Source organism: Salvelinus fontinalis, chromosome 23 (genome assembly GCF_029448725.1).
Source record: "Salvelinus fontinalis isolate EN_2023a chromosome 23, ASM2944872v1, whole genome shotgun sequence".
In the NCBI taxonomy this organism is placed as follows: domain Eukaryota; kingdom Metazoa; phylum Chordata; class Actinopteri; order Salmoniformes; family Salmonidae; genus Salvelinus; species Salvelinus fontinalis.
This window is the reverse complement of record NC_074687.1, coordinates 45718665-45743411: the sequence shown is the minus strand read 5'-3', so window position 1 is coordinate 45743411 and position 24747 is coordinate 45718665. Positions and strand designations below refer to the sequence as shown.

The 24747-nt window shown below is 43.4% G+C and overlaps 1 protein-coding gene across 4 annotated transcripts in view; it reads left to right on the top strand.

Moving 5' to 3' along the window:
* Window positions 1-24747, top strand: part of LOC129821403 (collagen alpha-1(XVIII) chain-like) — a 147216-nt gene that overhangs the window by 104164 nt on the left and 18305 nt on the right. For all 4 annotated transcript variants that reach the window (XM_055879045.1, XM_055879044.1, XM_055879043.1 and 1 more), the window contains 19 exons: window positions 9370-9488; window positions 10524-10550; window positions 10990-11196; window positions 15648-15674; window positions 15798-15860; window positions 16026-16109; window positions 16402-16452; window positions 17162-17290; window positions 17599-17661; window positions 17841-17885; window positions 18782-18913; window positions 19380-19451; window positions 19557-19583; window positions 19742-19840; window positions 21655-21690; window positions 21959-22048; window positions 23226-23258; window positions 24448-24465; window positions 24627-24686. In XM_055879045.1, coding sequence (XP_055735020.1) covers window positions 9370-9488; window positions 10524-10550; window positions 10990-11196; window positions 15648-15674; window positions 15798-15860; window positions 16026-16109; window positions 16402-16452; window positions 17162-17290; window positions 17599-17661; window positions 17841-17885; window positions 18782-18913; window positions 19380-19451; window positions 19557-19583; window positions 19742-19840; window positions 21655-21690; window positions 21959-22048; window positions 23226-23258; window positions 24448-24465; window positions 24627-24686 — 1382 coding nt within the window. The remainder of the gene's footprint in view (window positions 1-9369; window positions 9489-10523; window positions 10551-10989; window positions 11197-15647; window positions 15675-15797; window positions 15861-16025; window positions 16110-16401; window positions 16453-17161; window positions 17291-17598; window positions 17662-17840; window positions 17886-18781; window positions 18914-19379; window positions 19452-19556; window positions 19584-19741; window positions 19841-21654; window positions 21691-21958; window positions 22049-23225; window positions 23259-24447; window positions 24466-24626; window positions 24687-24747) is intronic.

Below are 24747 nucleotides of genomic sequence, written 5' to 3'. Positions count from 1 at the left end.
TCCCCTCGTTTGGTGATTGGTGTTTATGCTGTGATCATGAAAAGGCAGCAGACAACCCTACAGTCTGTTTTAGCAGCGGAGTTTGGTAGGGTGACCTGATTTGTAACTATGAAAATAATTTTGTCAAACAGATTGGGAACCCAAAAGTGTACATTTTATTCTAGAAGGGGGACAATACATATAAACATGCTTTGGTTAGGGTTTAGGGACAGATTTATGTAATCTTGTCTTGAGATTTTATTATTTATTTACTTGATTTAGTCTGATCAGTTGAGCAATTCTCATTCTTAACAAAGAACACTTATGTTATTCCCCAAACTTAGAATGTTATTATTCCAATTTTGCCAGCGTCTAATATGCCTACTTGTGTCTTTGAAAATGAATTGTATGAATCTATGTATTTTTGCAGTCATTCGTGGACAGTTTTGAATAAGCATTGGATATTAAATGCTCCAGGACATTTTAGTATTGTGCACATGCTAGGCAGAGATGGCGGAAGGGGACTCACAACTCATAAACACATCGTATATTGTGTCTATGTAGATTAAGATGATGGCAAGGATCTTCAACTACTAAGCATAAACTACCTGAATATTGATATTCATTTTTGAAGGTTGTATGATTGAGAAATTAATTGTTATAACAAGAACATTTTCAAACGCCCAGCACTTGGCTAACCCTCCTGGAGTACAAATAAAAAATAAATACAAATAAATGGAGAGCAAGCATGATTTTCATCCAGACTGATTTTAATAATAATAATAATTCACCAAAATTACCAAATGTTTGTGTCCTTACCTAGAAGGCAGTCTATGTACAAGGATACTGCAATCTAGAATTTGGTTACCCACTCACTGCCATCAACCATTAGTATTTCCTGTGCAGAGCATTCCCACTGACCTTCCCACTGTTTCTCCATTTGCCTGTCTCCCCATCTAATTTCATTACTGTCTGAATAAAGTGTCAAAACACCTAAAAAAATGTTTAATAAAATATTAGCACACTTTACATTTTATCCCCCAAAAAATCGCTAAGTAACAAAGTCGTAAACATTTTTTGTGTTCATTTAATGTTCAAAGCTTTCTGAATACACGTGACCTGTGTTTTTTCCCCCACTCTGGTCATAGGCCTAAGCCATGTAAAAAAATACATAGAATTGCAGGAAAGTAGCTTTAAAACGTTACAGACCCCCTTCTAGGCAAAATCTCACTCCAAGCGTTCTTAAAAAGTTGGCAGCCCTGCATAATTGTACAGAAGTAGCTCGCTAGTTATGCTAACGAAAGCTAGCTAGCTAACCAAAATAATGTTTACAATGTCTTTTGATTCGTCTAACTTCCCACAATGTCAAAAGATTTAAGCAAATTATAGGGTATTGGGGGACAAAATGGTACTGTGGTTCTGGTGTTATACTTTGTATTCCATGTTACAGAGAAGCTTATCAGGAACACAACACGTTATTCCATGAGGATAGGACTTACCATGGCTGAGATATCTTATACTTTTTTCAAGTTATCGAAAATGTCAAAAAGGTTGCAGACGGGTCAATGCAAGTCCCTAGTCAATAATGGCACCAAATTCTTAAATTCAACACATTTTCAAATCAATCAAATCAAATGTTATTTGTCACATACACATGGTTAGCAGATGTTAATGCGAGTGTAGCGAAATGCTTGTGCTTCTAGTTCCGACAATGCAGTAATAACCAACAAGTAATCTAACCTAACAATTCCACAACTACTACCTTATACACACAAGTGTAAAGGGATAAAGAATATGTACATAAAGATATATGAATGAGTGATGGTACAGAACGGCATAGGCAAGATGCAGTAGATGGTATAGAGTACAGTATATACATATGAGATGAGTAATGTAGGGTATGTAAACATTATATTAAGTGGCATTGTTTAAAGTGGCTAGTGGTACATTTTTACATAATTTCCATCAATTCCCATTTTTAAAGTGGCTGGAGTTGAGTCAGTATGTTGGCAGCGGCCGCTAAATGTTAGTGGTGGCTGTTTAACAGTCTGATGGCCTTGAGATAGAAGCTGTTTTTCAGTCTCTCGGTCCCTGCTTTGACGCACCTGTACTGACCTCGCCTTCTGGATGATAGCGGGGTGAACAGGCAGTGGCTTGGGTGGTTGTTGTCCTTGATGATCTTTATGGCCTTCCTGTGACATCGGGTGGTGTAGGTGTCCTGGAGGGCAGGTAGTTTGCCCCCGGTGATGCGTTGTGCAGACCTCACTACCCTCTGGAGAGCCTTACGGTTGTGGGCGGAGCAGTTGCCGTACCAGGCGGTGATACAGCCCGACAGGATGCTCTCGATTGTGCATCTGTAGAAGTTTGTGAGTGCTTTTGGTGACAAGCCGAATTTCTTCAGCCTCCTGAGGTTGAAGAGGCGCTGCTGCGCCTTCTTCACAAAACTGTCTGTGTGGGTGGACCAATTCAGTTTGTCCGTGATGTGTACACCGAGGAACTTAAAACTTTCCACCTTCTCCACTACTGACCCGTCGATGTGGATAGGGGGGTGCTCCCTCTGCTGTTTCCTGAAGTCCACAATCATCTCCTTTGTTTTGTTGACGTTGAGTGTGAGGTTATTTTCCTGACACCACACTCCGAGGGCCCTCACCTCCTCCCTGTAGGCCGTCTCGTCGTTGTTGGTAATCAAGCCTACCACTGTAGTGTCATCCGCAAACTTGATGATTGAGTTGGAGGCGTGCATGGCCACGCAGTCGTGGGTGAACAGGGAGTACAGGAGAGGGCTCAGAACGCACCCTTGTGGGGCCCCAGTGTTGAGGATCAGCGGGGTGGAGATGTTGTTACCTACCCTCACCACCTGGGGGCGGCCCGTCAGGAAGTCCAGTACCCAGTTGCACAGGGCGGGGTCGAGACCCAGGGTCTCGAGCTTGATGACGAGTTTGGAGGGTACTATGGTGTTAAATGCTGAGCTGTAGTCGATGAACAGCATTCTCACATAGGTATTCCTCTTGTCCAGATGGGTTAGGGCAGTGTGCAGTGTGGTTGCGATTGCGTCGTCTGTGGACCTATTGGGTCGGTAAGCAAATTGGAGTGGGTCTAGGGTGTCCGGTAGGGTGGAGGTGATATGGTCCTTGACTAGTCTCTCAAAGCACTTCATGATGACGGAAGTGAGTGCTACGGGGCGGTAGTCGTTTAGCTCAGTTACCTTAGCTTTCTTGGGAACAGGAACAATGGTGGCCCTCTTGAAGCATGTGGGAACAGCAGACTGGGATAAGGATTGATTGAATATGTCCGTAAACACACCAGCCAGCTGGTCTGCGCATGCTCTGAGGACGCGGCTGGGAATGCCGTCTGGGCCTGCAGCCTTGCGAGGGTTAACACGTTTAAATGTTTTACTCACCTCGGCTGCAGTGAAGGAGAGCCCGCAGGTTTTGGTAGCGGGCCGTGTCAGTGGCACTGTATTGTCCTCAAAGCGAGCAAAAAAGTTATTAAGCCTGTCTGGGAGCAAGACATCCTGGTCCGCGACGGGGCTGTTTTTCTTTTTGTAATCCGTGATTGACTGTAGACCCTGCCACATACCTCTTGTGTCTGAGCTGTTGAATTGCGACTCTATTTTGTCTCTGTACTGGGACTTAGCTTGTTTGATTGCCTTGCGGAGATAATAACTACATTGTTTGTATTCGGTCATGTTTCCGGTCACCTTGCCCTGGTTAAAAGCAGTGGTTCGCGCTTTCAGTTTCACGCGAATGCTGCCGTCAATCCACGGTTTCTGGTTTGGGAATGTTTTAATCGTTGCTGTGGGTACGACATCGTCAATGCACTTTCTAATGAACTTGTTTACCGAATCAGCATATTCGTCAATGTTGTTGTTGGACGCAATGCGGAACATATTCCAATCCGCGTGATCGAAGCAGTCTTGAAGCGTGGAATCAGATTGGTCGGACCAGCGTTGAACAGACCTGAGCGAGGGAGCTTGTTGTTTTAGTTTCTGTTTGTAGGCTGGAAGCAAGAAAATGGAGTCGTGGTCAGCTTTTCCGAAAGGAGGGCGGGGGAGGGCCTTATATGCGTCGCGGAAGTTAGTATAACAATGATCCAAGGTTTTACCAGCCCTGGTAGCACAATCGATATGCTGATAGAATTTAGGGAGTTTTGTTTTCAGATTAGCCTTGTTAAAATCCCCAGCTACGATGAATGCAGCCTCAGGGTGTGTGGTTTCCAGTTTACAAAGAGTCAGATAAAGTTCGTTCAGGGCCATCGATGTGTCTGCTTGGGGGGGAATATATACGGCTGTGATTATAATCGAAGAGAATTCCCTTGGTAGATAATGCGGTCGACATTTGATTGTGAGGAGTTCTAGATCAGGTGAACAGAATGACTTGAGTTCCTGTATGTTGTTATGATCACACCACGTCTCGTTAATCATAAGGCATACACCCCCGCCCCTCTTCTTACCAGAAAGATGTATGTTTCTGTCGGCGCGATGCGTGAAGAAACCAGCTGGCTGCACCGACTCCGTTAGCGTCTCTTGAGTTAGCCATGTTTCCGTGAAGCAGAGAACGTTACAATCTCTGATGTTTCTCTGGAATGTTACCCTTGCTCGGATTTCATCAACCTTATTGTCAAGAGACTGGACATTGGCGAGTAGTATGCTAGGGAGTGGAGCGCGATGTGCCCGTCTCCGAAGCCTGACCAGGAGACCGCTACGTTTGCCCCTTTTACGGCGTCGCATAGGGTCGCCGGCTGGGATCAGATCCATTGTATTGGGTGGAAGGCAAAACACTGGATCCGTTTCGGGAAAGTCATATTCCTGGTTGGAACGATGGTGAGTTGACGTTGCTCTTATATTCAGTAGTTCCTCCCGACTGTATGTAATGAAACCTAAGATTACCTGGGGTAGCAATGTAAGGAATAACACATAAAAAAACAAAATACTACATATTTTCCAAGGAACGCGAAGCGAGGCGGCCATCTCGGTCTGCGCCATTTTGTCCAATATCTCAAGATATGTTGTTATGAAATGTTCAGGGCTGATGTAGAACACAGAGATTAAAATTAAAGTAACTTTGAAATACTATATTATGCAAATTAGAGCACTTATTATTCAAAATAGGCAGTACGGAATAAATCATTTGTAATTTAAGCCCAGTAATTTAAGGTAGGGTGTTCATATTATTAACAAATAATGCAAAACAGACTTTTTAACCATTTATGAAATTAGAATACAACTTTTTATACAATTGCAAATTAGATACTAAATATGACAGCATGTTAAGCACATTAATTTAAAGTAAGGTGGTTATATTATTAGGATTTGCTATCTGTAATGGTTCATCGCTGCAACTCCCATGCGTCCTCCGAAACACAACCCAACCAAGCCGCACTGCTTCTTGACACAACGCACATCCAACCCGGAAGCCAGCCGCACCAATGTGTCGGAGGAAACACCTGGTCAGCCGGCCGGCCAAACCCTCCCTAACCCGGACGACGCTGGGCCAATTGTGCATCGCCCCATGAGCCTCCCGGTCGCGGCCGGCTGCGGCAGAGCCTGGGCTCAATCCCAGAATCTCTGGTGGCACAGCTAGCACTGCGGTGCAGTGCCACCCGGGTGGCCAATCCTCTGGCCTTTCAGCCTAAATATAACCGCTAGAGAACCTTGCAGGGCGCCTCCTTTAGCATATTCATCAGATGCATATGTGACTCTTCATCTGAACTAGGCGCATATCGCACGTTACTACTTCACAGAAGAGGTATTTGAATGCAAACACTTTGTTTTATCAAAATGGGCAGAAAAATTGGCATTTTTGGGCAGAAATGCCTTCTGGAACTTTTGAACTTTCATGTGGCTTAATAACAAACTTATATTCTATCCATAAATACAAATAAAATTGTTAAATTACATGCCTAGTTGGTTTAGCCAACGGAAATAAACAACAACCTTCCCGCTAGCCATGATTGGCTGAGATAATGGATGGGCTGGACATGCTGGGAGATGAGTTTGGATTGGTCTGCTATGTAGCATGCTTCTGTTTATAACGTGAGCTGCTCAGTATGTGTTGATAGTCCTTTCTACCATGTAATTTTTTTTAAATATATAATGTTAGCCATGGAGAACTACAAAAGTTTAGCTACTTTTCTCAACTTTGGTGCTATCGACAGATCAGTTGGAAAAAGTGATTTGCTACTTACACGCCACAGTCAGTGTGTACCGGAGTGATTTGACACAATGCTGGCCAAACAAGATGTAGCTCCAAAGAAAACAAAGTTTAATGTTTCGTCTGCCGTGAAGCGTTCATCCATGTATACAATTTTATACGTTTCAAATTTTGTCAGAAAGTGGTTTTCATTGCAAGTTAAAGTTTGCTGGTAGCGAGCTAGCGAATGTTAGCTTGCTGGCTCGCTAGCTAACGTTACGTGTATGATCTGCGTAGTAATATTATTCGAATCGGAAATGCATTTGCATTCTTAGTTATCTCCTAATGATAGCTAACTAACATCGAACCTGGTTGGTTAGCTTTAGCTACCTGCAGATTCATACTACAGCTATGACAATGTTTGTATTGGTTGGTAGTAGTATGAGTTGGGATTATGGCGGTTCGTTGTTTAGCTAGCGAGCTAGCTACATGTCTAGACAAAAGACTACATGTCTAGACAAAAGACTACATGTCTAAACAAAACCCTTCGCCAGATGATTACATGACCCATCAAGTTAGCCAGGTGTGTCTGTGGGTGATTACGGCCATCTACTGTATTTCATGAACATGTGTACATGTCTCGACAAATAGTGACTCATCCACTTAGCTAGATGTGGCTGGGGGTTGGTTATAGCATGACCTATGAATTTAGACAAGTGTGTCGGGTAAGCGTCATCTAATAATTATAAAATATTTGTATCTGGACACTTTCTCTTTTTGATATTGCTGCTATGCAAGTAACAATTTCACTGTACTGTTTACACCGTCTGTATCCTGTGCATGTGACAAATCACCTTTTTTATTTGATGTAGTGTGATGTGATAGACGGTAATGTGAAGAACAACTCTCACTTCCCACCTCAGTGCTAATTGAAGTTGCAGTCGGATCTATTCTGTCGTAGCAAGCTTGGTAGCCTTAGCTTAGCATTCGGGTCCTTTATAAAGTAAAATATATCCTTGTCATTTATTCTTGGCTTTAAAAGTAGCTTCAGACTGAACATGGCTCACTCAGTTGGTGTTTTCAGGTTTCCGTTGTGCTTCTTTTGCTGGTCGTTGGTTTGCCAGAGCATTAGCTGTATAGTCCTTGGAAATAAGAATCTTTGGTAGTAGGAATCCTTCCACATAATTTTGTCCAAAATCAAGTTGTAGGTTTGGAGTGAAGGTTATTTTGTGGAGGGTATTATATAACTCTAAATCTATATTTTTGTGAAGACATGCTGAAAAATGCAGGAGCCCATCTGCTCATGCACCAGTGCATTACAGACTTGTGCCAACGCTGATAAGTAGGCATCACACAAACTCAGCATTACACTATTGCTGTTCTAAGAGTGAAGAAAACCCAGGTAAAAAGGCTCTTAATACTTTTATTTTTGTGATAAAAAAAATCGGACAAATGAGCAGTGTAAAATACAAACATTTAGAGATGTTCGATCGGATTCAAGTTTAGCCTTTGGCTGGGCCACTCAAGGACATTCAGAGACTTGTCCCAAAGCAACCCCTGCGTTCTCTTGGCTGTGTGCTTAGGGTTGTTGTTCTGTTGGAAGGTGAACCTTTGTCCCAGTCGGAGGGCCTGAGCTCTATGGAGGTGGTTTTCAAGGACCTCTCTGTACTTGTCTCATCTTTCCCTCGATCCTGACTAGTCTCCCAGTTCCTGCCACTGAAAAACAGCCCCACAGCATGATGCTGCCACCGCCGTGCTTCACCGTAGAGATGGTGACAGGTTTCCTCCAGACGTAATACTTGGCATTCAGGCCAAAGAGTTCAATCTTGGTTTCATCAGACCAGAGTGTTGTTTCTCATGGTCTGAGAGGCTTTTAGGTGCCTTTTGACAACCTCCAAATACTCTATCATGTGCCTTTAACTGAGGAGTGGCTTCCATCTTTCCACTACCACAAAGGCCTGATTGGTGGAGTGCTGCTGAGATGGTTGTCCTTCTGGAAGATTCTCCCATCTCCACAGATGAACTCTAGAGTTCTGTCAGAGTGACCATCGGGTTCTTGGTCACCAACCCGACCAAGGCCCTTCTCCCCTGATTACTCAATCTGGCAGGGCGGCCATTTAATAATGATGGATGCCACTGTGTTCTTGGGGGCCTTCAATGCTGCAGACATTGTTTGGTACCCTTCTTCAGATCTGTGCCTTGACACAATCCTATATCGAAGCTCTACGGACAATTGGCTGGGATTTTGCTCTGACATGCGCTGGCAGCCGTAGGACCCTATATAGACAGGTGTGTGCCTTTCCAAATCATGTCCAATCAATCTAATTTACCACGGGTAGACCAATCAAGTTGTAGAAACATCTCAAGGATGATCAGTGCAAACAGGATGCACTTGAGCTCAAATTCTAGTCTCATAGCAAAGGGTCTAAATATTTTCCAAGTGCAAAAAATTCTAAAAAACATTTTTTTCTTTGGAATTATGGGGTATTATGTGTAGATTGATGAGGAAAATGTTGTATTTAATCAATTTTAGGATAAGGCTGTAACGTAACAAAATAAGGAAAAAGTCAAGAGGTCTGAATCCTTTCCGAATGGACTGTATGTTTGGGGAAAATCAATACAGCAGATTACTGAGTACCACTCTCCATATTTTAATGCATAGTGGTGGCTGCATAATTTTATGGATACTCTTGTAATCGTTAAGGACTGGGAGTTTTTGAGGATAAAAAAGAAATGGAATGAAGCTAATCACAGGAAAAATCCTTTAGGAAAACCTGGTTCAGTTTGCTTTCCACAGACACCGGGAGATTAATTCACCTTTCAACAGGACAATAACCTAAAACACAAGGCCAAATCTACACTGGAGTTGTTTACCAAGAAGACAGTGAATGTACCGGAGTTGCCGAGTTCCAGTTTTGACTTAAATCTATGTGAAGACTTAAATGGTTGTCTGGCAATGATCAACAACCAATTTGACAGAGTTTGAAGAATTTAATGAATAATTGACATATATTGTACAGTCCAGTAGTGCAACAATCTTAGAGATTTACACTGAAAGACTGGGCAAGTCTTTGTTCCTGCTCTCACTAGGGACAAGTTGAATATTGCAAAGCTGTTTGTTGAAGGTCTTAATTTGTCCACTAGATGGAGACAGTATCCTTGTACAGTGCCTAGAGAAAGTATCCACACCCATTGACTCATTTTGTTTGTAATAACTTTTGCCTTTCTTTCTGTCTTTCTTCTTTCTTTTATTTTCCAGACCAGGGTGGATCTAGAGGAGAGAAGGGCGACAGAGGAGAGAAAGGAGACAGAGGTCCTATTGGTTCAAAGGGAGATTCTGGTTCCGAGTCAGGCACACGAGGGGCACGTGGAGAGAAGGTGCGGACTTTTAGAATAATTTCAAACTACTAAAATGCCTGACAACACATTTAAACAGTGGTCTATATATCAACGTTAGTACATCAAGTAGTTAAAATTCCCTGAAATAACATGGTGGTCTAAAAACATCATGGTGTGATCAAGGTGACAGCCCAAAATGTCTATTAATTTTACATTTCTGTTCAACTATTGAAGTCTATTTATACAGCACCATTCATACACCCAACAGCAGCTCAAAAAGCTAAATATTCTCTAGGTGCATTAGACCCTGAGTTTAATATCCAGATAGTGACGTGAATACAGAATATACTGTATGTATTCTTTCTTATGCAATTATTCTCAATGCTCAATGTCACAACACTTGCTAGTGTGGAAGTATGTTTTTTGAAATAACTCATACAGGCCCAGGCGAAGCCTGCATCCATACGTCTCATTGCTTTCAAACAAACTGAAATTGTATGGTAATTTGCGAATACACTGAGTATTCAAAACATTAAGAACACCTGTTCTTTCCATGACATAGACTGACCAGGTGAAAGCTATGATCCCTTACAGATGTCACTTGTTCAATCCACTTCAATGTATATGAAGGGGAGGAGACAGGTTCAAGAAGGATTTTTAAGCATTGAGACAATTAAGACATGGATTGTGTGTATGTGCCATTCAGAGGGTGAATGGGCAAGACAAAAGATTTAAGTGCCTTTATAAGGAGTATGGTAGTAGGTGCCAGGCGTGTGTCAAGAACTGCAACACTGTTGGGTTTTTCACACTCAACAATTTCTTGTGTGTATCAAGAATGGTCCACCACCTAAAGGACATCCAGCCAACTTGACACAACTGTGGAAGGCATTAGAGTCAACGTGGGCCAGCATCCCTGTGGAATGCTTTCGACACCTAGAGCCCTTGCCCCGACGAATTGAGGCAATTCTGAGGGGGGGGGGGGTTGTGCTCTCAACTCAATATTAGGAAGGTCTTGCTAATGGTATCCTCAGATGCTAACTTGTTCTTTTCTCTTGGGTGTGGTTTTTCCTGCAGGGGGTGTTTGGAGAAAAAGGAATGAAGGTATGTTCAAATGATCTATTCTTGTAACGTTGTGGTCCAAGAGCTGTTGAATGCTTCTGCAAGCTTATTATTTATTGTCTGGACAAAGACCTTCAGGTCGAAACATTGCATAATATTGCACAAGCATTCGACAGCGATTGGGATTCTGTCTTTATCTATTTATCTATCAAAGTTTTCATACCTCATGACTTTTTCCACATTTTGTTGTTATAGACAAAATTTTTAAATTGATTCAATTGTGATTTATTTTTGTCACTGGCCTACATGCAATACCCTATAATGGAAACGGTGAAATGCCTTGAGTCACTAAGTATTTAACCCTTTTGTTATGGCAAGCCTAAATAAGTTTCAGGAGTAAAAATGTGCTTAACTAGTCACATAATAATTAGCATTGACTCTTTTTAACTCTAACTTTTTGATTGTCCTGTTGTCTCCGTAGGGAAAAGCAGGCTTCGGCTACCCCGGCTCGAAGGGTGACCCCGGCCCCGTTGGTCCCCCCGGACCACCCGGCCTCCCAGGGCCAGCAGCAGAGGTGGTATCACGTGGCGACGGCTCCGTGGTTCAGACGGTGGCGGGTCCAAGAGGACCAGCTGGGCCTCCTGGCACCTCCGGCCCTGAGGGACCCGCAGGAGCTGACGGAGAGCCTGTGAGTTGGCTGCCGTTCCCATCCACCTCCATACCAGTAGAGCAGGGGTCAACCCCCATCATATTTTTGCCCCAAAAAGGTCTGCTTGTCTTGTTTTATCATCAGGTGAATGATAATGGCAAGGAGAAGTACTCAAAATTTTTATAGATTTTGTACATAGTTTTTCATTATTTTGACCTACCCACATTAGTTTATAGCAGCTGTTTAGCTAGTTAAACAAAAGTTAGCCATGTGTTGGCAAAAATGTATATCCATGTAACTAAACGTATGTTTATGCTGTTGTTGCTATCCATATTCGTAAACATTGGAGGGGGATCCACACAACAAAGAATATACACTGAACAAAAATATAAATGCAACACGGAACAATTTTACTGAGTTACAGTTCATATAAGGAAATTAATCCATTGACATAAATTAATTAGGCCCTAATCTATGGATTTCACATGACCGGGAAGACCGATATGCATCTGTTGGTCACAGATACACTACACAGGCACCGTCATTAATTTTTTTTTTTTATAATAATAATATTTCACCTTTATATAACCAGGTAGGCCAGTTGAGAACAAGTTCTCATTTACAACTGCGACCTGACCAAGATAAAGCAAAGCAGTGCGACACAAACAACACAGTTACACATGGGATAAACAAACGTACAGTCAATAACACAATAGAAAAATCTATATACAGTGTGTGCAAATGTAGTAAGATTAGGGAGGTAAGGCAATAAATTGGCCATAGTGGCAAAATAATTACAATTTAGCAAATAAACACTGGAGTGGTAGATGTGCCAAAGATGAATGTGCAAGTAGAGATACTGGGGTGCAAAGGAGCAAAATAAATACATAACAATATGGGGATGAGGTAGTTGGGTGGGCTATTTACAGACGGACTGTTCACAGGTGCAATGATGGGTAAGCTGCTCTGACAGCTGATGCTTAAACTTAGTGAGGGAGATATAAGACTCCAGCTTCAGTGATTTTTGCAATTCGTTCCAGTCATTGGCAGCAGAGAACTAGAAGTGAAGGCGGCCAAAGGAGGAGTTGGCTTTGGGGATGACCAGTGAAATATACTTGCAGAAGCGCGTGCTACGGTGGGTGCTGCTATGGTGACCAGTGAGCTGAGATAAGGCGGGGCTTTACCTAGCATAGACTTATAGATGACCTGGAGCCAGTGGGTTTGGCGACGAATATGAAGCGAGGGCCAGCCAATGAGAGCATACAGGTCGCAATGGTGGGTAGTATATGGGGCTTTGGTGACAAAACGGATGGCACTGTGATAGACTATATCCAATTTGCTGAATAGAGTGTTGGAGGCTATTTTGTAAATGACCTAGCCGAAGTCAAGGATCGGTAGGATAGTCAGTTTTACGAGGGTATGTTTGGCAGCAGCAGTGAAGGAGGCTTTGTTGTGAAATAGGAAGCCGATTCTAGATTTAATTTTGGATTGGAGATGCTTAATGTGAGTCTGGAAGGAGAGTTTACAGTCTAACCAGACACCTAGGTATTTGTAGTTGTCCACATATTCTAAGTCAGAACCGTCCAGAGTAGTGACGCTAGACGGGCGGGCAGGTGCGGGCAGCGATCGGTTGAAGAGGATGCATTTAGTTTTACTTGCATTTAAGAGCGGTTGGAGGCCATGGAAGGAGTGTTGTATGGCATTGAAGCTCGTTTGGAGGTTAGTTAACACAGTATCCAAAGAAGGGCCAGAAGTATACAGAATGGTGTCATCTGAGTAGAGGTGGATCAGAGAATCACCAGCAGCAAGAGCGACCTCATTGATGTATACAGATGATGTATACATGTATACTGGTCGTCTAGTGCGTTGGGGACAGAGAATAAAAGGAGCCGATTTCTGGGTGTGGTAGAATAGATTCAAGGCATAATGTACAGACAAGAGTATGGTAGGATGTGAGTACAGTGGTGGTGAACCTTGCGTGATGATGAGAGAGGTTTCGTCTCTGGAGGCACCAGTTAAGCCAGGTGAGGTCTGCACATGTGTGTGGGGTGGAACAAAAGAGCTATCTAAGGCATTTTGAGCGGGGCTGAGGGCTCTACAGTGAAATAAAACAATAAGATCTAGCCAAGACAGCAGTAGACGAAGCATATTGACATTAGAGAGAGGCATAAAGCAATCACAGGTGTTGATTAGGAGAGCTAAGACAACAACGGGTAATGGCGATGGCGATGAATGGGCAGATCAGGTCAGTTAGGTACATACAGAACATGAGTTCGAGGCTGGGGCCAACAGGTAAACAACATGAGGTACCGTGTTTTTGAAACAGTCCAGGGGGCATCAGCTGTGTAGCCGAGTGATCATAGGGTCAAAAGAGCAGCAATAGGTGAGTCAGGGTGCCGTTCGGTAGTCACTACTACGCTAGGTGAGCAGGGGACACAGCTTTCAGAAAAGCTAGCGGGCCGGGGCTAGTAGACCGCATCGGGCAATCACGTCGGCAGTCCAGTCGTGATGGATTGGCGGGGCTCCGTGTCGACAATAAAGGTTCCATGCCAATTGGCAAAGGAGGTATTGTCGCTCTAGAATTAGCTGGTATATGGGCCTAGCTCGAGGCTAGCTCAAGGCTAGCTGGTGCTTGCAGCTAGTTAGCAAGCACTGACCAGCAGGAAATCTTAGCGCTACAGAATGCAATGACATTCTAGAAGATTCTGTGCTTCCAACTTTGTGGCAACAGTTTGGGGAAGACCCTTTCCTGTTTCAGCATGACAATGCCCCCGTGCACAAAGCGAGGTCCATAAAGAAATGGTTTGTCGTTCGGTGTGAAGAACTTGACTGGCCTGCACAGAGCCCTGACCCCAACCCCATCGAACACCATTGGGATGAATTGAAATTCCGACTGCAAGCCAGGCCTAATCGCCCAACATCAGTGCCCAACCTCACTAATGCTCTTGTGGCTGAATGGAAGCAAGTCCCAGCAGCAATCTTAGGACATCTAGTGGAAAGCCTTCCCAGAAGAGTGGAGGCTGGTTTATCAGCAAAAGGGGAACCAACCCATATTAATGGCCATGATTTTGTAATGAGATGTTCATGGAGCAGGTGTCCACAAACTATTGACCATGCGGTGTACCTTAAATAAAAACTAGTAAGGGTGTGGATCAGTCAGTTTCTGGTTGACCAGCATTTGCCTCATGCAGCACGACACATCTCCTTCGCGTAGAGTTGATTTTGGCCTGTGGAATGTTGTCAGACTCCTCTTCAATGCCCGAGGGGAGGGGGGAGAGATTAATTAATTACAATTGATTGATTTCTTTATATGAAATGTGACTCAAATCTTGGTGTTGCGTTTTATCTTTTTGTTCAGTGTAGTTTAAAAGCTCTGAAGGATAAGAGAACAATATACTTTTCAGTGAGAAAAAATAATTTCACTTTTTTTTTAAAATAAGAAAAAGACTTCTGTTATCAAAGACACTTGTGTTTATTTTAAGGAGAACAAAACTACTTAGCCTACATTTGAACACCACCTCAGAAGCTTCGGTATCTTCCTAATTGGAGAATTAGGGCCTATCACAGCCCAGCTCTTTCAATGCATTGTGGGAAAAAGCATACATTGTATTCTACTAGATAAAGAGCTGAAGTGAGTATAACATCCTGGTATTTAAACCATACTCGGTTTCTGAAATATCACATACTGTACCATTAAACATTCTATTTTCGCATACCGAGAATGTGTTATGCGTGATTGCGTCTTTTGCCGCTATTCATTAATTTCAGAAGCGGATAACCCCTTATCTAATTATTCAGCTGTTGTCAAAGCCGAAATGAGTATGACATCCGGCATTTAAAGTATATGACATCTTCTAAATGTTGCATTCTATTGAACTTTCCATTTGTTTCTCATACTCAAACAGCATACTATTTAGGACACAAGTATGGGTATTTGGACACGACCACTGAGTCTCTGACAAAGTTCAGAGATAAAGTACATAGCAAAAAAATGATAGGTCTCTAAATAATGTATGTCATGACCAAGTAAGCTAATGTTAGCTTACTTTTGGTTACTGACAAAATAAAGATGAGCAGGGACTTTCGCAAATTTTCGGTGCACTCATGAACTACTATTATGGATAGCCTACAAAAGTGTATTCTGTAAAGGATGGTTTTAAAAAGGTAATGATGTACAATACTTCATTCAAAACACAAAACGGCAGCACCCCCTGATAAATTAAATAGAATAAAAAAATTACTAAAATAATTACTAAAATACTCAAATATAGAAATGTCACATATTATAAAGATTTATATTTTGGCATACCCAAATTGCCTACTATTTAGCAATGCAATTATAGGTGTTCTTATATGGCTATGGTGTTGAAAGGGTTAACAAGAGATCACACAGTGACAAGCAGTAGTTGCAATTGGCCCGTCGTGTCTCCAGGTTTTACATCTTTACCTTTTTGATCAGTATCCATTTAATTTTGTTTTCTTCTTCACAGGGTGATCCAGGTGAAGATGGATCTCAAGTAGGTTGACAAATTAATGTACTTTGAAAGCTACCATTTAATGGTGGTGTAGTGAGGATGCTTTGTCTAAAAGTCAAGTATTTGTATGGCTCAAGATGCTAGTCTGCTCTGTCTCTTACCCAGGGCCCTGTTGGACCGCCAGGCTTCCCTGGAATCCCAGGAGACCCCGGGCTCACAGGAGAGAAGGTACTATATTCTGTCATGGCATTGTTGTATTGAGAAGCTGTTATCGTGTGGCTTGGTCCCAGATCTGTTTGTTCTGTATAACCAACTGTTATGGTTGTTTGGCATGACACTGAACATAGGAGTTGGCAAGACAACACAAACAGATCATGTGTGTCTGCCCCACAGGGTGACCGTGGTGAGGGCCAGCCAGGCCCCAGGGGACCTCCAGGGCCCCCCGGGCAACCAGCGCCAACCAGACACGACCGGCCGGTGAGTCCACATTGACCCCAGTCATTGGATCCAAAGTCCTAGTTTTGTATTTTCTACAACCAATTTGCAGATAGCAAAGGACCCTGAAGCAACCACCACAACAGGGTTGTTGATATCAAAATGTTCAGTTGCGACCAGCAAATCATATTTTAGCTAAATTCTTTCAATTGGGGAGAAGGTGTCAGCAGAGCTACAGTAGATACATAGGACCTGTATGTAATTGCAAGGTAAACACCATGGAGCATTATGACTTCTATTATGTGTCTGAGCTAGTTCACCCTCTTTGTTTTAGACCTTTGCAGACATGGAGGGCTCTGGGTTCCCTGACTTGGAGACACTTCGGGTAAGTCCACTTCTCTTCACTCCATAAGCAAAAGGGCCATAGATTTCCTCGTCATACCACAATGGTTCATCCGCAGTTGTTAGGGGGTGTTGGGTGATGCCCTTAGAGAGACACTGATCCTGGGTCCGTTTTGCGTTTTCCCCACTAATGGTTACAATTTGGATATGGGGAACGGAAGCTGATTTCTAGATCTGCACATAGGGGAAACTTCACCCCGGAGCGGTGTTAGGGCTCCACTACACCTGTATAAACAACCCCAAACCCAGTACAGATGTATGTTTCATGTATTCCTCTGTCCAAACATCCAACTCGAGCGTACAGCGTCCTACCTCAAAGTGGAACGCGACTTGAGCTGTGGAATTAATTTGAAGGAAGTAGCAAGTTGGAAAGGCATTCGTTTACTCAACCAATGTTGGGCTGAAAGCCTTCCTTGCTGTATTTCATCGCAAGTTATGATTTGTAACAGTATGTTTTTTAAAAGATATGTTGTCCTTACTAGGGTGCGTACTAGGGTTTGTTGACATTTGTCAGCAGTTTACTCTAACAAAAATGCATTCATTTATTTACCTTTATTGTACAAAGTTGACTGAGAATTGGACATTCTCTTTTGCAGCAACAAACTGGGGGAACAGTTGTTTAGGCGGGGGGGGGGTCGAATGGGCTAAAATGATGTGCACAATAATCCTGATGTATTTTCTGGGGACGGTAGGGACCGCCTGGTTTGCCTGGCCCTCCTGGCCTCCCCGGGGCCCCAGGTACCTCTGTTGTTGGGACAGGGGTCTCTGGCTTATTTGGCCCCAAAGGTCCTCCAGGACTGGATGGTGCTCCTGGTCAACCGGTAGGTCCTCAGGCAATGCACCCTTCTCTCCATTATTTTGCCTTTCATCGAACATACCACAATGCAACCATAATAGTCATAAGCATTTGATTGTGTTATATCCATAATTATTTAGAATGCTTTATCATAATGTAAGAAGGAAGGTGACCTCTGCAGTGAAATGCCTGTATTTTTTTACTTATTAAATATAACCAAAAGTCATTTGACCAACTACACTGCTGATACAGTGCACAAAGTGTAATGATTATGATGATTGTGATGATTAAGTTAATTATCATGATATTAAGTCGTAAACGTGTGCTTTTTAGGGCTTACACGGCCCGCCTGGTGCTGATGGTCGCCCAGGAGCTGCAGGGGCCGGGGGAGAGAAGGTAAGACTGGAAGAAAAAAAAACAGAATGATTCTAATGATCGAGTTCTTTACATCTCTTCATGGCCTCTTGTGTCATTACCGAATGGCATCATTGATTGTTTTATGAAGAGCAATACCTATGGGAATTGAATGGGATCAGTCCATACAAGTTTATCACCTCTACGTTCCTACTCTACAGGGTGATCCAGGTGAACTCGGTCTTCCAGGAGCAGTCGGAGCGAAGGTGGGTACCGAGCCTTTTTACTTTACTTTATTAAATCAAATACGCTATTGAAAACACAGAGGTCAGATTGGAAAACACACAAGTTAGATTTGTAAATAAACTTAATGGCCAATTGAAAGGTGAGAGGTTTATGTACAGTATTCTGCAAGGGCTCAAGCGTTCCCTCTCTTTCTCGTGCAAAGCTTCTACTTGTACCTTCCTAGCTATCTCTCCAACCTGTTCTCTTATGCCATCGTCCTCTCCTACACCTGCCAATCTACAGGAGGTGCCAGGTCACCAGCATGGCAGAGTGGACTTTCTGTGTCTCTAGGGCAAGGTTGTGTTCATTAGGAACCAAACAGACTGAAACAGAGAGGAGCTATTTGGACTTCTCTTGCAAAACCTTTTATATTGTTTTCTGTGGCGTGCCCTAATGGACACGACCCACGTCTCCTGCTCCCAGTCCCCCGGAGAGTTACTGGGTGCGCAAGCTTTTGTTCCAGCCCAGCACCTACACAACTCTTTCAAATAATCACTTCTTTAAAATAATCAACTCGTTAGTGCTGGGTTGGAACAAATGCCTTCACACCTTGTAGCTCTCCAGGACCAGAGTTGGCAATCCATTTGGCATATGTGTATGAACTTTATGTTTCAGGCTAGGGGACTATATTTCAACTGTCCCATATCTGCAGTTGGTCAGTTTCTCCTAATGTTGCTTACGTTGCCCTACAATGTGATTAATACCTGTGTGAAGTTTGTCCTACTAGTAGTGTGTGGATTGGATCTTCTTATTTGCGTATTGCTGACAATGGATGCCTGCTCAGATGCAGCACTAAAGCCAACGAGTGGATCAATGGCTTATCAATATGATAAATACTCTTTTTGAATCTTGACTATCATTCTATCCCATTCCACAGGGCGCACAGGGATTGAATGGCATTCCCGGTCAACCAGGACAGGGTGGATTGGCTGGCCTCCCTGGACCAATGGGACCACTGGGACAACCCGGGCCACCAGGACCCCCCGGACCAAGCTATCGCGTTGGTTTTGTGAGTATCCACCAGGGACGGGTTTACCTATCTCAATGGTCTTAGCGATGCATGATTACTAATGCTGTGTTTCATAGTAGTTTTATAGTATCGGCAGTCTCGCTTGTGAAAATATCTGTAAACAGGTACCCTGTTGTAAACTAATGTTGCTTTAACATTCAGTTACATTTTATTGATTTAGTTTTAGTGCAAAAATGTTTTTGGGTCACCTTAGTAGGCTATTTGAACATTAATTGGGGTATCGTGAGTTGTTATGGAAAGGACTGTTTTCCTGGTTGTATTAGGGACGAAGGAATGAGATTCGCACACATAACTCTTGACTTTAGTGTTATTATGGGTTGATGTCAATGTCAGTGCGAATTTAAAGTTAGGATTCGGCCCTTAGATACTTAGTCTTTCTCTCTCCCTCTCTCTCTCTCTCTCTCTCTCTCTCTCTCTTTATCTCTCTATCTCGGTGTGTGTAAAGGATGACATGGAAGGCTCTGGCGTGGGAGTGGCCAATGGGGTTCCTGGAGCCAGAGGGCCAGAGGGGCAGCAGGTGGGTGTCCTCTGCAGCTGGCTTTCATTTTTTGATCCAATGTATGAATTTGGCCATTTTCATACATTTTCTTACTGATTCTGATTTCTTTCTGTTCACTTTCAGGGTCCTCCTGGCATCCCTGGCCTACCAGTAAGAGCTTTTATTTGGTTGAATTTCATATGATTTTGTCAAGAAATAAATATTGTTTCGACATAACAATACAATGCAAGCCATCTCAATATTGTATCATGAATTCCTCTTTTGTGATGAGTTTCAATTTAACGTAGGACTAATATTTCACTCGATAGGGCAAGTCTGGTTTCCCTGGTATTCCTGGTGAGAAGGGAAGTGAAGGACCACGGGGAAGCGATGGCCGACCTGGGTTGGACGGTTTCCCTGGACCTAATGTATGTCAGAACCTTCTTCCACACACCCACCTCACAATATCTACATCAGGGTTCTAACTCATGTAGTTAACAGCAACTCAGGTCTTGGCAATCTTCTGGGTGTGCAGGGTTTTGCTCCAGCCCAACACGAACACATCTGCTCCAGACTGAAGGTCATGATTAGTTGATTACATGCAACTGGTGTGTAGTGCAGCTGGGCTGAAATTTAAAGCCTGTCTACATTTAATCTGCTCAATCTGTTCTTGCACAAGAAGACAGCGATTTATTTATTTTTTAAAGTGGGAATTTTCAGAAAAAAAGAAACGTCCCTTTTTCAGGACCGTGTCTTTCAAAGATAATTCGTAAAAATCCAAATAACTTCACAGGTCTTTATTGTAAACGGTTTAAACACTGTTTCCCATGCTTGTTCAATGAACCATAAACAATTAATGAACATGCACCTGTTGAACGGTCGTAAAGACACTAACAGCTTACAGACGGTAGGCAATTCAGGTCACAGTTATGAAAACTTAGGATTCTAAAGAGGCCTTTCTAATAACTCTGAAAAACACCAAAAGAAAGATGCCCAGGGTCCCTGCTCATCTGCGTGAACGTGCCTTAGGCATGCTGCAAGGAAGCATGAGGACTGCAGATGTGGCCAGGGCAATACATTTGCAATGTCCGTACTGTGAGACGCCTAAGACAACGCTACAAGGAGACAGAATGGACAGCTGATCGTCCTCGCAGTGGCAGACCACGTGTAACAACCCCTGCACAGGATCGGGACCTCTGAAAATCACACCTGCGGGACAAGTACAGGATGGCAACAACTGCCCGATTTACACCAGGAACGCTCAGACTGTCCGCAATAGGCTGAGAGAGGCTGGACTGAGGGCTTGTAGGCCTGTTGTAAGGAAGGTTCTCACCAGACATCACCGGCAACAACGTTGCCTATGGGCACAAACCCACCGTCGCTGGACCAGACAGGACTGGCAAAAAGTGCTCTTCACTGACGAGTCGCCGTTTTGTCTCACCAGGGGTGATGGTCGGATTCGCGTTTATCGTCAAAGGAATGAGCGCTACACTGAGGCCTGTACTCTAGAGCGGGATCGATTTGGAGGTGGAGGGTCAGTCATGGTCTGGGGCGGTGTGTCACAGCATCATCGGGCAATCTCAACGCTGTGCGTTACAGGGAAAACATCCTCCTCCCTCATGTGGTACCCTTCCTGCAGGCTCATACTGGCATGACCCTCCAGCATGACAATGCCACCAGCCATACTGCTCGTTCTGTGCATGATTTCCTGCAAGACAGGAATGTCAGTGTTCTGCCATGGCCAGTGAAGAGCTCGGATCTCAATCCCATTGAGCATGTCTGGGACCTGTTGGATCGGAGGGTGAGGGCTAGGGCCATTCCCCCCAGAAATGTCCAGGAACTTGCAGGTGCCTTGGTGGAAGAGTGGGGTAACATCTCACAGCAAGAACTGGAAAATCTGGTGCAGTCTATGAGGAGGAGATGCACTGCAATACTTAATGCAGCTGGTTGGCACACCAGATACTGACTGTTCTTTTGAACCCCCCTTTGTTCAGGGACACATTATTCCATTTCTGTTAGTCACATGTCTGTGGAACTTGTTCAGTTTATTTCTCAGTTGTTGAATCTTGCTATGTTCATACAAATATTTACACATGTTAAGTTTGCTGAAAATAAACGCAGTTGACAGTGAGAGGACGTTTCTTTTTATAATCTGTTTATTTTATGGATTTTTTTTCTAAATATTGGACTTTCTCTCACAAATGTATGCTTTTTTTTCTCGGGTTCCCTTTTAAATTTCCAGGGACAAAAGGGGGACAGTGGGGACAGAGGAGAAAGGGTGAGTATTTTCAAATGTTCATAGAATTAAAATGTTATTCAGGGGACATAATAATAGCAGACCATTTAACACCAATATTGTTTTCAAAACCTGTAACTACCTACCAGGAAATCAATGTGTTTAGCAATTAACATTCAGAGGGACGAGAAAATATCTGACCCTGTGTCAGTTATTTGGTGCCACTTCCACCACTCCCATGTTTTTTATGGATTCAGTACCAGCATGTCTTTGTCCCTGAGGCTGATGTTCTCTTGTGTCTGGTTTTTAGGGCGAATCTGGTCGCGATGGAAGCGGACAGCCTGGACCACCAGGCCCACCTGGCCCACCAGGACAAATCATCTACCAGACCTCCAGCAGTGTAAGGCCCTGTACCGAAACAACTCCTAGGCCTTACCCCCAGTGCCCCTCTAGACCCTACCCCTCTGGACACTACCCCCTAGACCAGGGATGGGCAACTTTGATGGGGTTTGTCTATAGGGGCAAACAAATTGAACAACGTGAGGGGCCACAGTGGCTCGTGGGTCTGCGTACCCACATCCATACCCACCCTCCACATTTTGCCATGGGGCAGAGAGATGATTTAGCAATTTATAACTAATTTCATGCAATTCTATTCATTTTGCCATGGAGCGGAGAGAATTTTTTTATTTCCGTGATATCCAATTGGTAGTTAGTCTTGTCCCATCGCTGCAACTCCCCTACGAACTCGGGAGAGGTGAAGGTCGAGAGCCATGAGTCCTCCGAGACACAACCTTGCTAAGCTGCACTGCTTCTTGTCACACTGCTCGAATAACCCGGAAGCAAGCCGCACCAATGTGTCGGAGGAAATACCGTTCAGCTGGCAAGAGTCGGCTTGAAGGTACCCGGCCCACCACAAGGAGTCGCTAGAGCGCAATGGGACAAGGAAATCCGGGCCAGCCAAACCCTCCCCTAAACCGGAAGACGCTGGGCAAATTGTACGCCGCGTCATGGGTCTCCCTGTCACGACCGGCTGTGACACAGCCTGGGATCAAACCCTGGTCTGTAGTGACGCCTCAAGCACTGCGATGCAGTGCCTTAGACCGCTGCGCCACTTGGGCGGCCCCAAAAATGTGCAGTCTTACAGCTAATTTCCTGCAATTCTACACATTTTGCCATAGGGTGGAGGCAAATTTTGCAGTTTTTAAACTGATGATAAATGGGCCCCATCCCGGTCGGTTTAGATAGTCTAGTGGCTAGCTATCTTACCGATCTAAAAAAACGCCTACCCCAAGTAGAAACTTGTTTTGATCAGAAGGGATTGGATATGTATAAGCAAAATGGCAACAACAAAATCCCTGGCCTATCAATCTGCAAGATTGAGCTATTACCCTATTGCTTATACCAATCCGACTATTTTGAAATCTACATGAAGTGCCTAGGGGGTGTGGATAAGGAGTCTGGAAATAGACATACCCATCCCTCTGCATGATCTTCTTTAAGCTCTACTGTATCTCCTCCAACATGGACAGTTGAGAGTGCATTGACATTAAGCTGTGTAATTTCTCTTTCTGCAGTATGATGGTGCCGTTGGAGGCGCCGGGCCCCAGGTAGGTGTTTTGTCCTGTTTGAAAACACTGTTATCATTAATGTGGTTCAATGTTACTCCAATAGTCTTAAAAGCAAATTTTATAAGAACTACAGGACACACTTTTCATACAATGAAGTGTTAAATTGATGTGTCATTCATTTGCCAAACTCGATCGATCAATTGCAGTAATAATTCTGGGTGTAATTTGATCAATGTTTGAAATGCATCCAGCAAATCGATCAAGGGCTATATAAGTCACAATGAAACTAAACCAATGACTACAAACCCTGGGTCATGTGAATTTGGTGCCAAATGGAAGAAACTGACTGAAATCGGAAGGGACTACCTGAACTTTTCCAATAAGAAAGGCTAGTTTTGTCTTCCATGGCAGTGTTTTACTATGCGTGCCTGAACACAACTCCTGTACAGGGTCCTCGTTACGCATTGGAGGTGTAGCAGAGAAGAATTCTCGAGACAATATGATTTTCATTACATGCTTATCCTGCTTTTATAACAAAGATCCTATGGAGATGGCAGTAACCATCTGTTTCCATCTGTTGTATGTAATTAATATAAAGCTTACATACCTTCTACCGGTATTAGGCCAAAACTACATTTACTTTTACATCACACAACCCACATTGAAGAAATACAATGTACAGTCGTTTTCCCAAGGGCCTGTGTAATTTTCATGAATTACATTATTCCTTCATCTGGATATTTTATTGATGTTCTTAAATGAACCAAATGTTCTTATGCTGCAAAACCTGATGAGAGCATGTAATGCGATGAAATCCTGGAAATGATACATGTCCTTAGAGATTTGAGTTTTTTGGACAAATAGGGGGAGATGATGGAAATCCTTCACGCTAGCACAAAATATAGATTTTACTTAAAGGGATAGTTTGGAATTTTGGCAGTGAAGCCCATTATCTACTTCCCCAGTCAGATGAACATATGGATACCATTTCTATGACTCTGCGTCCAGTAGGAAGGAAGTTAGAGGTAGTTTCGCGAGCCAATGCAAACTATCATTTGCGCAAAGACTGGAAGTCTATCGGAATAGATAACCAAAATCTCGAATTATCCCTTTAATGAAAGTAATTACCAAATATTTGGGACCATGTGTGGTCCTACTTAACCAGTCATTAAAAAAAAGCGATTAATCATTTAAAAAATCTGATTTTATGTTCTTTTCTTTTCTGTAGGGCCAAGCTGGATTCCCTGTAAGCATCGAGTTTCCTACAGTTCTTCTAACGTTGTGTTCTAGCAAGTGTGGATGTCATAGTGGGGTGGATATTTGCCCTAAAAGACTAAATAAACCAAACATCATTGCTAGTTTGATGTGACAAACAGCACATTTTCTAATCTTTGTGTTTTCTGACAGGGCCCGATTGGACCAAAGGGTGACATGGGAGATCCAGGCCAACCCAGTTACGGAGTCAAGGTCAGTGATGGGACCACACATTGCCCTGTCATTGTTGCTACAGTGTACCACTGAGTTAGGC